The sequence below is a fragment of the Bos javanicus genome, chromosome 10 (assembly GCF_032452875.1).
Source record: "Bos javanicus breed banteng chromosome 10, ARS-OSU_banteng_1.0, whole genome shotgun sequence".
NCBI lineage: Eukaryota > Metazoa > Chordata > Mammalia > Artiodactyla > Bovidae > Bos > Bos javanicus.
The window spans coordinates 57698520-57712243 of record NC_083877.1 but is presented as its reverse complement, the minus strand read 5'-3'; the positions used below and the strand labels follow the sequence as shown (position 1 = coordinate 57712243).

At 41.5% G+C, this 13724-nt stretch overlaps 1 protein-coding gene across 1 annotated transcript in view; it reads right to left on the bottom strand.

Annotated features, from left to right (window-relative positions):
- Nucleotides 1-8969: 8969 nt before the first annotated feature.
- Nucleotides 8970-13724, bottom strand: part of MYO5C (myosin VC) — a 118060-nt gene continuing 113305 nt past the window's right edge. The window contains exons 39-41 of the mRNA XM_061428736.1: nt 12107-12281; nt 11531-11611; nt 8970-10337 (exon numbers count right to left, since the gene is read on the bottom strand). Of these exons, the coding sequence (XP_061284720.1) occupies nt 10185-10337; nt 11531-11611; nt 12107-12281 (409 nt within the window). The 3' untranslated portion in view covers nt 8970-10184. The remainder of the gene's footprint in view (nt 10338-11530; nt 11612-12106; nt 12282-13724) is intronic.

Sequence of the window (13724 nt, the reverse complement as noted above, 5' to 3'; positions counted from 1 at the left end):
CAAAATGTGCTGCAGGTAGAAGCCCATCACAATGAACCTGAATCCTGTGACATCAGGATTACTATACTGCACCAAACCCTGTGTGCCCCCTTAGGCTGCTTATCTGCCATTTGCTTTACAGGAATAATTTTTTAAAATGTGTTCACTGTTAGGAGTTATAATGTGACCAAAAGGATGAATACGGTTTTCCCTTCAGTTGGATAAAATGTGAAAGTTATCTTTCCCCACTTAGCTAAGTGTCTCGGTTTTTGTTTTCTCATTGTGTCCACGATGGAGATTTCCTACGGAGCCTGTGGGAAAGTGTGCTTTACCACTTGTGACCAGGTGGGGGCTCCACTGAGCTGCGCTGCTGAGGACAGCTTTGCAAATCCTCTGAGACAGGACTCATTCCTAGAGCCTCAGCCAGACTGTGGACATTGCTGCTACAGGATTTGAAGCCTGTGCAAAGCCGTCTCTGGTGAAGACTGATTTGTATACTCTGAAAAGTGCCAGGTTTTTGGTTCAGTCCCTACCCTGGCTGAAGGCTTAGGTCCAAGGAACAGTTTTCCTTGAGCTTGATTTTGCTCATAACTGAGGCCTATGTGCTTCAGTCTTCAACAGAGCTGTTCCTAGGGACAGCTGGCACAAAGCCTTTGGGAAGGTGCTCCCTGGCTGTTTATTTACCAGAGTCCCTTTTAGCTTGCTTGTTTGCCAAGCCAACTAGGAGAAGACAGAAGGAAAAAGCATTTGCTCTAAAAAATAATAAGCTGAAACATTTATTGAGTACTTTCTCTGCTGAGTATTAAACACTTTATAAAATAAACTCATTCTTCTTCCTCCCTAAACCCTGAGATAGATGCAATATTGTTGTTTTCTGATGGGAAAACAGATCTCTTGGCAGAGCTGAGATCCACTGGCACAAGGCCCCCGAGGAACATAACTGGGAGTTGAAGCCAGCCCATCAGACACCAAAACTCACATCCTAAAGCCTCACACTGTACTGTCTCACTCAGCCTGGGTGTGATGCAAATGTTCGTGTGTGTACCCTGATTCTATGGCAACCCACCAGTCACAGGACCCTCACATTAGACATTATTTAAAGACAGGTAATGACATAAATGTTTTTTTAAAAAGCAGCACTTACAATTTCTACACATAGTGAACAGTAGTTGAGCTGTTCAGATTTCTTGAAAACTGGTCTCAGAGCCCGTAGTTTGAAGCATCTGTCACAGGAGCCAAATACGTTAACTAAAAAGGTCTGATCCATATTTTACCCCAGCTGACGCTGGAAAAGAGGGAGAGAAAAAAAGGGAGGTGTGTGTATGAGAAAAGTTTCACAAATTAAGAAACAACCTTTAACAAGCTCTTTAGTCTCATTTCTCTGATTTCTTGGGCATTTCATAGCAACTGAAAGTATTATGAAACAGTCCTAAATATTTTATCAGTTCAGTTCAGTTGCTCACTCGTGTCTGACCCTTTGCGACCCCATGAATCACAGCACACCAGGCCTCCCCGTCCATCACCATCTTCCGGAGTTCACTCAGACTCACGTCCATCAAGTCAGTGATGCCATCCAGCTATCTCATCCTCTGTCGTCCCCTTCTCCTCCTGCCCCCAATCCCTCCCAGCATAAGAGTCTTTTCCAGTGAGTCAACTCTTCGCATGAGGTGGCCAAAGTACTGGAGTTTCAGCTTCAGCATTGAGGGCCTAGAGGAGCTATCCCACATTGAAGGTCAGGAGGGGCGGCGGTGAGGAGATACCCCTCGTCCAAGGTAAGGAGCAGCGGCTGCGCTTTGCTGGAGCAGCCGTGAAGAGATACCCCACATCCAAGGTAAGAGAAACCCACGTAAGACGGTAGGTGTTGCAAGAGGGCATTAGAGGGCAAACACACTGAAACCATACTCACAGAAACTAGTCAATCTAATCACATAGGACCACAGCCTTGTCTAACTCAATGAAACTAAGCCATGCTGTGTGGGGCCACCCAAGACGGGCGGGTCATGGTGGAGAGGTCTGACAGAATGAGGTCCACTGGAGAAGGGAATGGCAAACCACTTCAGTATTCTTGCCTTGAGAACCCCATGAACAGTATGAAAAATATTTTATAATGGTCTGCAGATTTTTACTTTCTACTGTTTGTTCATAAAAGAAACTTTGTATTAGACTTTAATAAACTTTGTATTAACATGGTAGTTAGCATAGATGTAAAATCAACTTCTTGAGCTGAAAGCAGAGCAGAGAGCTAGATAAAGTGACTTGTTAGACAAAGCATGCGTCACCCTCCCATGCAGCTTCTCTTTTCTTTCTTTCCTTTTTTCCTCCTTTCTTTCTTGTTTTCTTGGCCATACGTGTGGCATGTGGGATCTTAATATCCCAACCAGGGATCAAACCCTCACCCCCAGCATTGGAACCATGTAGTCTTAACCACTGGACTGCAAGGGAATTCCACAATACATGTTTTTGTTGACTTTTTTTAAAAAAAGAAAGAAAAAGAGATAGAGAGAAAAGGGGAGAAGGGGTGTGTGTGTATGTATGAGAAAAGCCAAAGGAAACAGCTTTTTAAAACCTCATCTCGGGACTTCCTTGGCGGTCCAGTGGTTGAAGCTCCGCTCTTCCACTGCAGGGGACTTGGGTTTGATTCCTGGTCAGGGAACTAGGATCCTGCATACCATGAGGTGTGGCAAAAAAACGTCAACTCATCTTCTCGTTATCATGGTAGTTGCTCAGACCTATACATGCAAATAAAGTCTATGCAGTTAATTTGTAACCTTCACTTTATTACAAGATGATGGGTCAACACCAGCTCATTTATTTAATCAGTAAGAAAGTGTCAGACAATAGACTTTCAGAACAGACATGGACACAATTGATCTTTGCAGTACAGTATTTTAATCCTGTGGGGCCTTACAATGTTGTTGTTGTTCTTTAGTCTGTAGGTCGTGTCAACTTGTTTGTGACCCCATGAACTGTAGCCCGCCAGGCTCCTCTGTCATGGGATTTCCCAGGCAAGAATACTGGAGTGGGTTGTCATTCACTTCTCCAGGGGATCTTCCCGACCCAGGGATTGAACCCACATCTCCTGCATTGACAGGTGGATTCTTTACCACTGAGTCACCAGGGAAGCCCCTTGTAGTGGATTCTGTAATTTAAAACTTAAAAAAATTCTCCCCTCCAGATGAACTTTTGGAGTAAAGATTGAGTCAGAAAACTTGGAGCCTGACCCCAACCAAGTAAATGTGGTATTGGTTCCCTGTAAGGAACACACCTCATTCATGAAACATTTGCCAGTCACAGATCCAGGGGTCACTGCCTGTCCACCGAAGTCAATAGACAGGCCCAGGTCACTGAATTGAGGGCAACCTTGAGGAAACAAGCATTTGTGCTAAAGGGTGGGGTGCTGGCTGACCCAATCCTGGCCCCACTACTTGGGCAAGTGACTTCACCTCTCTGCATCTTTGCTCATCTGTCAAATGGGGATCTTAGCATCTGCGGTGTCAGGGGAATTATGAGAGATAGCACATGAAGTATTTAGCTCAAGGCTGGAATACAGTGAGTGCTCCATGCATGTTATGCTGCCCTGTGAGTGGCTACAACAGCAGAAGCTGTGGCAGCGGGAGAAAGGAGGGGAGTGGGGATGAGGCTGGAGGTGAGGAAAAAGCAGAGAGGAGTCTATGGCCACAGTTTAGACAAGATGAATCCTGTACTATGGCAATGCTGTGGGATGGACTTGGACCATGCTTCCAAAGGAGAGGGAACTGGACTTGGTGATGTTTGGGGAAGAGGGGAGGGAGATGTCTAGGATGTCTCTTAGGTTTCTGTTGGAAGGCTGAGGGGTCGGGGCGCCACTGTTGGAGAATGAGGACCAGGGGGTGAAGGTGGGAGGGGACAGCCATTGTAGCCACGCCAATTTAATACATGTTCCAAAGGGTGGGCCATGTCAAAGTTCAAAGAAGAAATCCCCTGAGTATAAAGAGCTTTGGGGGCACTAGCCTGAATGTTTGAACAGAGTCCAAATTGAGAAGGATGTATTTGTGGGGCAGGTGGCAGTGGGGACACCCCTGGGGGGGATGTCTACCACACAGGGGTAACCATGGGGCTGGGGAGAGACCGGGGAACTCATGAGAGGGCCTGTGAGAGGCCCTGACCTCTCACAGCCACCCAGGGAGGGAAGCAGGACATCTGTGTTACCACAAGGGAGATACTGAGGGTTTAACAACGGAAAGGTCAGTGATGGGGCCTGAATCTGTATGCAGAGGAAGTCCACGACCCTTACCACAGAGCCAGCACCATCACGCTGTTCTGCTTTGTCACAAAAAGAGACTTAAAGAATGGGAAAAGGCCTGCCCACCAGGGACTGGCCTGGGGTGGAGGCCTGGTAATGCTGCCCCCGCCTCCCCCACCCCCTGCCACTGCCCAAACCTGCCAAGGTGGCCAGTCACAAGGTCGTGCTCAGGACTCCGAGTAATAGCATTAGGAAGGTGAGCCATGGGTTTTCAGCAGGGAGTGACGTCATTCAAGTGGATTATTCCAGCATTTGCACTTCTGCAAGTAGGTCAGAGAGAGAGTGTACAGCAGGAAAATCAATTAGGTTAAGAGACTGTTATCAAGTACTGGAGAAGAGGAAATATGCTCTGGACAGAGTAGTAGCTGCAGGAGTGGAAGGTGAGAGAAACCCCAGGAACTAAATGCAGAAGGAATAGAAGGATGACTAGGAATTATGGGAGATCGACTCCCACCAAGAGAGAAGTAGAAAAATTGCCACACAGAAAGACAAATATCATATGATATCACTTATATGTGGAATCTTTTTTTTTTAAAGGAACAAACTTATTTATAAAACAAAAGCAGAGTCACGGATGTAGAAAACAAACATGGTTACTGGGGGATGGGCAGGAAGATACATCGGGAGATTGGGATTGACATATACATACTACTGTATATAAAATAGGTAATGAATAAGTACCTACTATATAGTACAGGGAACTCTGTACTCTGTAATGGTCTATAGGGGAAAGAATCTAAAAAAAGAGTGGATATATGTATTTGTATAACTGATTCACTTTGGTGTACACTTGAAACACAAAATTATAAATTAGCTATACTCCAATAAAATTTTTAAAAAATTGCCAATATTCCAAATCTGGATAAAGACTTTTCCTATACTGAATTTTATATTTTTTTTCACATTATAAAAGATGTACATGTTCATTATATATAATTGGAAATAGAAGGACACGAAAAAGGAAAATCTGTCATCTACATGCCTTGTCCTAACAAGTAACTGACCTCTGTTAGCATTTTATGTTTTATTCTAATATCTCCATAGGCATCTATGAGTATACGTTAAAAAAATTGGAATTACATGCCATATGCAATTTTGAACTTTGGTTTTTTGCGTAATAGCGTTTTCATCTTCACATGTCGTTGCATATTCTTGGAAAACACCAATTTTTAAATGGAGACCACAAGTCTTGAGTCATATCCACCGTAAATTATATTGTATAGCTAGCATTTTAGATCCGGTTGGTTGAACATGAGCAAGCAACAAAGTAAATTTGGAAGATTATAGCATTTTAAAACTATAAACGTTATACATGCTCATTGTGGAAAATTTGGAAAAATCAGAAAGGTATAAGGAAGAAAACAGTCACCCATAACCCATTGCCCAGAGACTCCACTTCACATTTTAGCTATGCAGGAATAGACTTTTAGGATCAGGAGTCATACTGTTCGTGTGCACTCTTTACATCCTGGTATTTTCCATTTAGTTTTTATAACATGGGCTAAATTTAATTTTAGTACAGTCTATTGTACTTATTGAAAATAATCATTTTTATGATGAGGGAACTTTTCACAGCTAGAGCAAAAGCTTCAGTGGGCACTTTGACAAGAAAAAAATTAAAATACCCCATTTTAACAAATTCTGACATGAGATTGCTCTGCAGTAGGAGTTACCTAACCCTAAGCCAAGCACAAAATTTCTTTGAAATGTTTCACTTAAATATACATTTCCAAAAAAAAAAAAAAATTACCAAATCACCTACTACCCCATGATTATTTTTTTAAAAAGTCAGTGCCAAGGATAGAAAGTCAAAAGTGAAAATCCCCATTACCTGCCCTACACTCAGTTCCCTGAGTTTGGAGGCTATTCTTCCAGAGTTTTCTGATGCCATAGATAAAGCTTTGTTAGTTACATAAATGGAACTGTTAGCCACTTGCTTTTTTACCTAACTTATTCTGTTACTGCTTACAGAGCTATCTGTTTTTTGGTAATAGCTTTAGTATTCTTTTATACTATGGAGTGATGGAGTATCACAATTTAATAAGCCAACATCCTACTGTAGGATATATAGGGTACCCCCAGTTTTCACTTTTAAAATTGTGCTTCATTGACCCAATTAAAAATGGGCAAAATTACCCTCATACTTTGCCAGTGGGAATGTAAAATGTTGCTGCCTCTGTGGAAAACAGCTTGGCAGTTACTCAAGAAGTTAAACATGGTTGCTACCAAATGACCAAGCAGATTTACTCCTGGGCATATTCCAAGACCATCAAATACATATGTGCACATAAAAATCTACACATGAATATCTGTAGCAGCATTTAAGCCAAAGAAGTGGAAACAACTAACATGTCCAGCAACTGAGGAATGAATAAAGAAAATGTGGTCTGTTCATCCAGTAGACTCTTATTTGGCAATTAAAAAAAGGATGAAGTCTGATGTGCTACAACATGGATGAACCTTGAAAACTTTACGCTAAGTGAAGTAAGTAAGATGCAAAAGGCCACAGATTGTGATTGCATTTATACAATACATCCAGGATAGGCAAATGCACAGAGACAGAAAGATTAGAGGTTGGCAACAGGTGGGAGGTAGGGGGTTGGAGTGACTGCTTAATGAGTATGGGGTTTATTTTTAGGAGTGATGGAAATTCTCTAGAATTAGATAATGTAATTTGCTTGTAAATTTACTAAAAACCACTGAAATGTATGCTATAAAACAGTGAGTTTTATGTTGTGTGCAGTTGTATCTCAGTGCAGATTATTTTTAAGTGGGCAAAAACTTGGACACTTAACAAATGCAGATATTCATACAGTCAATAAACAGATAAAGAGGTGCTCAACATCATTAGATGTCAATGAAATGCAAGTTAAAAGACACTGTGAATCCACTACTTACCCACCAGAACACCTAAGAGTAAAGACTGATGGCGTGAAGTGTGGGTGAGAATGTAGAGAAGTGGACCCCTTCAGCTGGTGAGAGAATAAACTGGTACAACCACACCAGAAAACTAATTGATAGGATCCACTAAAGCTATGCAAAGATATCATTTTACTCCTTGATATATACTCAACAGAAATGAAGACTTACATCCTCAAAAAAAACCCCAAAAAACCATGAATGTCATAATAGTTTTATTTATAATAGCCCCAAGCTGGAAAAACCCAAATATTCGTCAATTTAGATAGATACATAAATTGTGATATGTTCATCTAATAAAAATGAATAAACTGCTGATACACATGGCAATGAATGGGTGAGTCTCACAGGCATTAAAACTATGTAATGTTTAGTGTTAGAAGCCTCTTTCTATTCTATACGCTGCACTTCAAGATTTACGTTGACATGTGAAGTGTTATGTGGGTCAGTTTTTAAAACTTATTAAATTGTAAAGATGCTTAATTTGCCCCTGATGTCAATACTAAATATATTCTTAAAACAAAGCACCTATCTCAGAAGAAATGCATGTGAAATGTGGAAAAATTAGAACATACAGATTAACTACCATAACTTCCTTTACCTATACTCTCACTGCCCAGAAAGACCCCTGTCAACAACTTGGTATGCACACATCTGAACACTTTTCTGAGCATTTAAGGAAGTCTGAGTACTCTAATGTTAACACATACATACCTTCCAGAGAGTCAACACTTGGAACCGATCAGCAGAATGTGGAGAAGTTAGAGCTGCAGCTTCAAGGTGCTAAGGCAACTGCATCCGTCTAAGTAATCTCCTTATCTGGACTTTACAGCTCAGCGGCTCTCTTCCTTCCCACCTCCGCTCTGTGTTCACAGCTGGGGCACTCACTGCAGGTTGCATCACTCACTCACCCCCTAGGCCTTCTGACCCTCCATACCGCCAGGTTCCCTCAGAAACCCCGTGGACCAGTTTTTAAGAGTGCAGTTCTCTGCTCAGTTTTTAAGAGTGCAGTTCTCTGCTCTCTGGCAGGTTTGACCCCTATCAATTCACACCCTGCTTCACTGAGTGGCCCCGACATTTACCTGTTATTGAAGGTTAGCAGCAGCTCCTGCCTTTTCACAGTCCTCACCCCATCAGTACCTCATGGTTTTGGCCACTCTTTCCACCTTCGTCTTTGTAGAATGGATCCAGACAGTGTGGTGAGTGCTTCCCTGCCCCTTTCTCCATGTGTATGCTCTTCAGGCTCTGCAGGTCCCCTTGTCTTCAAACAAGATCTACTCCTTCCCAAGACTGACCCCCTACAAACCCTGCTGCCTCCAGTAGGACTCTGCTCCTGAAGTTCCACTTGCTAGCATTGAGATGACCTTTTCTCCAGGAGCTCACAGGGTACCAGAGGGAACGGCCAATGTTACTGTCCTATAGCCCATGATGGGTGCTATAAAACAGACAGGAAGCTTGAGTTATGGGAGCCAAAAAGGAAGAGTGATGGGCTCTTTGTGGTGTAGGGGAGACCTGGAAGGGGCAGGAAGAAGGCAATCCATGTGAATCAAAACCCAGCCAACTCTCTGCCAAGTAGCCCCTAATGCTGGCACAGTCTGGGAGCTACACGGAGATATAGACAAAGAGGGCATATTTACTTCCTTGCTAAAAAATTTTATATATGTTTTATGAGGTGTTATGAATCTGTAACATTTCCAGCATCTTTAAGTATGACCCTTAAAGCAAAGCATAAACCTTGTGCACTTAGGAAAAATGTAATCTCCTGGCAAATAAAAGAATTTGACCCAGATCATGTGGTAATTTTATTGATTAAAATATTACAAAGTTCTACTTCTCATGTCTTCATATACAATATATCCGAGTGAACTAAATTAAATCATTTATGATATGAAAAGACATTATTACATATTGGAAGGGTGACGTTAATTCATCATCATGGATTATCTCTACTCCTAAGGTATATGCCCATATTACAGAGTTAGCCATGGCCTGTGACTCTGGGGAGGTATGGAAGAGCACTGAGTCCACAGGCCAGGAGTGCTTATCAAGTCACGTTTTCTGCTCTGAGAGGAAGAAATTAGGAAACCTGGAGGAACAAGGAATAGTCAGTTCCCAGAAAACTTGGGAGATTTCTCAAAAGAAGGAACTGACATAATTTTTCAGTTATTTTTATGAGGAAATCTTAAAACATATTTGAATGCTGATAAGACAGAAAAAATCATTTAGGTTGCCTTTTCAAACTAGTTATTTAAGTCATCGTATGAAAGATATTAAACAATGAAAAGTTATGGCAAATATGTTGGCAGAGAAAATTTAATGACGTGTTCTTTTGGAGGAGATGATAAATGATGTGGGAGTTAGACTTGAATGATATATTAGTTTTAAATGAATATTTACATAAAAATACTTCATGATTTATTTCAGATTGAATATTCTCTTAAAAATTAGAGGGGCCTGAAATAAATATTTTTTAATGCAGAAGCATCTTCAGTAAAAAGAGTTGGTGAAGCACCCCCACTCTCATCAAGCAAGCGTGCGGGTGAGAGAATTTCTGATGGGTCATGGTCAAATGGGATTATTTGAAAGACAATCCTGGAACCCATTTGTGGCTTCATAAATATCTGGGCTTCACATGAACCTTAGAAAACAGGATAAGCTGTGTCCCGAGAGTCTCACTCCCACTGGGTGGACTCTTGTCATAAGATAGAGGCACCAGGCAGAAAATATGAGTATTGAAGGAATTCTAGTAAAATTTGGCTGAGATTCCAAAGGTAGATGTGGGCTTTCCAATCTCAACTGGTGTGTGTGAATTCTTACAAGATGACGGCGGCAGCACCATCACCATGAGCAAGAAGAGATGTGGCCCATTTGGGAGAATTCTTATTTTCCTCATTAAATCACATTCCAAAGCATCTCCAGTTCCAATCAGGTGTAAGCCACCTCCCTCTTATTTGAGCTTCACTGAGCTTTTGAAAGAAAAGTGCACTTATGCCCTTTTCTCCTGCTATAACCTATTGAGAAAGCCAAGCTTAAAACTGCTGGGGATCTGGATCATTTCCAGGGCATGTGGAGAGGGAGTAAAAGGAAATGTGACTTGAAAGAGGTATTTGGTGTCCAACATCAGGTGTGATGAATCCTCTCGGCTGTTGAGGAGAGCCTGAAATGAGAACCAGGGGGAAGATGAATAAGGAAACCAGCGCGCTCTGCTGTGTTGCTGTCTGGAAGTCAAGAGTAAGGAAAACACAACAGTGAAAAACTCCTTTCAAAATCTTGTGAGATAACACACAAAGGGGCTTTTCGACAGCACAGCACAAGGTGAAATGGTCTGTTTGGGTCTTCCAGGCCAGCTCTCATGAAGACCTACTTGCTCTTTTTCACTTCAGAAGTTAATTTCCCCCAGGATGGGCTGACTGTAAATCGATCTAGTTTCTATTCTTACCTATTCTCATGGCATAATTCTCAGCTCATGAGTGGAGCTCAGTATTAAATTTTTATTGCATTCATAATTATTTTTAGTTCAGTGGTTTGCAAACTTTTTGGTCTCAGGACCCCTTTAAAATCTTAAATTACTGAGGACCCTAAACAGCTTTCGTGCATGTGGTTAGAGCTATGGATATTTATCATATTAGTAATAAAACAATAATTTAAACTACTTATAACAAGAAAAGCCCAAGACATGTTAACATATTTTTATTGAAAAATAACTCAAATTTGAAAAAAAATTTAAAAAAAACTACTGAGAAGTAGTATTATTTTTTATAATTTTGTAAATTTTTAATGACTGACTTAATGTGACAGGTGGAATCTTGTATCTGCTTCTGCATTCACCTGTAGTGATTTGCTATTCTGGTTGAAGTGTGTGAAGAAAAGTCTGCCTCACACAGGTATATATTTGGAAAAAGGAAGACTTTGCAGACTCTCTGAAATTATCTCAAGAATCCACTCCTCCCTACCTCAGCAAAGACTCTTGAATGAAACTTTGAGAACTGCTACCCTAAGGCACTGGGAAAGAAACTTTAGGGATTAAAATAAGAAAAAATGAGTACGTAGGTTCTCTGTTTCCATTCAGCCTCTGTTCCCTTGTCTATGCTCAAAGACTGATGAGAAACAAGACATGCTGAAGGACTGTAGACTGAGAGTCATGGTTTTGGTGTTTTCAGTCCCTTGCCACCAGGGCTAAAATGGCTTCTGAAAACAGGGGGAATTTGACAGGGAAGATTTCTGCCACTTTTCCTGTGGGCATTTCCTTTGTATATTTGGTACATGTACTTTAATTCTGAACTTCTATAGTGGTAATTAAATATCACTGTCTCATACTAAAAATTAAAAGGCACATCTTAAGCATCTCACCTGCACTTTGCGAACGAAGGATGGAGTCACTCTTTTTTCAAAGTCATCTATAGGTGTGTATGAATTAAGAATCTTTATGATCTGCAAACAATGCATAAGATAGTATAAGGCCACGAAAAGGATAACTCTGTCCATGAAATGATGGTTCCAGTGGTCTGGGAACAGTTGGGAACCACAAGTGGTTCTTTAATACTGTAATCTGGCTCTAGGAACCATGTGTTATTTTTTTCCCCAAGAAGAGAGAAAACAAACTGAGAAGAGCATAGATGGGAGCAAGGACATCATATAATTAGATGACTGTGAGACAATTCCCCATTTCCAGCCTCCTTCTCCAGTCCTACATCCTCTCCCCACACACACACACATCTGTGGTTTTGTGGGCAGGGAATGTGCCATACGAACTTTTAGGTTTTCAAGGTCTAGAGTTACTATTTAATAAATGCTTGTTAGATAAGTGGGTAGGCCAAAGAGCACACAGAGATGCAGATGCACCCCATGCCAGCTAAGCCAGGAAAGGGGATGCCAGTCACATGATCACTGGTGAAGATCAGGGAGACACTGAACAAACCTGATTACCTGCACAGCAGACAGGGAGGTACAGCGTTCGTAGATCTCCTTGGCATCACTGTCGGTGGTCTTCTTCACCTGAAGCAACCATGCTGCCTGTGAGAGAGGCTCCAAAGTTTCCTTGGCCAAGTTGTTCTGTAAATTCTTATCTTTAAGCCATTCTTCTAAGTAACTGATGTTGCACCTGGAGTAAAAGCCAGAGGAGCAGAGAACAGTGGGTGATCCATTTAGAACACTTTAGGGGAAGGTGTAGAGTCCCTAAGCATGTCCCAGCATGGTACCAGTGTTCACTAAGATCCTCAGGACCACGTCCAGCAGTTTCTTCATTTGTAACAAGAGGGGGTTGGGCCAGGTGATCAGCTCTCATGATCCATGATTCTAAGGATCATGATGGTCTAGGGTGAGTGGTCATAATAGCAATAAACTTTGGAGAAAATCTGAGCAAAGAACAGTGACTACAATAATTTATAAAACAATCTATTAATGTACCTTTAATAATAGATTTGAAAATATCTTAAAGGAAAACCTCATAGTGATATTTGAAGGGGGGACTTCAATTCAGTTCAGTTCAGTCGCTCAGTCGTGTCCGACTCTTAGCGACCCCGTGAATCGTAGCACGCCAGGCCTCCCTTCCATCACCAACTCCCGGAGTTCACTCGAACTCATGTCCATTGAGTCAGTGATGCCATCCAACCACCTCATCCTCTGTTGTCCCCTTCTCCTGCCCCCAATCCCTCCCAGCATCAGGGTCTTTTCCAATGAGTCAACTCTTTGCATGAGGTGGCCAAAGTATTGGAGTTTCAGCTTCAACATCAGTCCTTCCAATGAACACCCAGGACTGATCTCCTTTAGGATGGACTGGTTGGACCTCCTTGCAGTCCAAGGGACTCTCAAGAGTCTTCTCCAACACCACACTTCAAAAGCATCAATTCTTCGGCACTCAGCCTTCTTCACAGTCCAACTCTCACATCCATACATGACCACAGGAAAAACCATAGCCTTGACTAGATGGACCTTTGTTGGCAAAGTAATGTCTCTGCTTTTTAATATGCTGTCTATGTTGGTCATAACTTTCCTTCCAAGAGGGGATTTACACTGGTATAAAAACTGTTTGAACTCTTTTCCTAAAGTAGCAGAAAATTTTCAACTGGTAGAAGGTTTTCTAAGTTCACTGGGGTTTCTATTCTAGTTTCTGTCACTTACTATCATAGGTTTATAAGTTAAGAGGCATGGGTTTTAATCTCACCAATCTGTTTTGTGAGCCTGGAAAGTTACTCTACCTCTCTTGGTAAATCAGGGTGTTGAGAACACTCACACATTGCTAGTGAGAATGTAAATAGTACAGCTGCTAAGGAAAACAAGCATTTCCTCAAAATGTTAGACATAGAACTACCATCTGACCCAGCAACTCCGAATTGAAAGGTCCACACAAAAAAATCATACACAAGTGTTCATAGGAGCATTAATCATTATAATCAAAAAATGAAAACAACCCTAATGTTTACCAATTGGTGGGCAGATAAATAAATTGTGGTCTATCTATACAATAAGATGTTATTCAACAATAAAAATGAGTGAGATACTGACACATGCTACTACATGGGTGAAATATGAAAACATTACACTA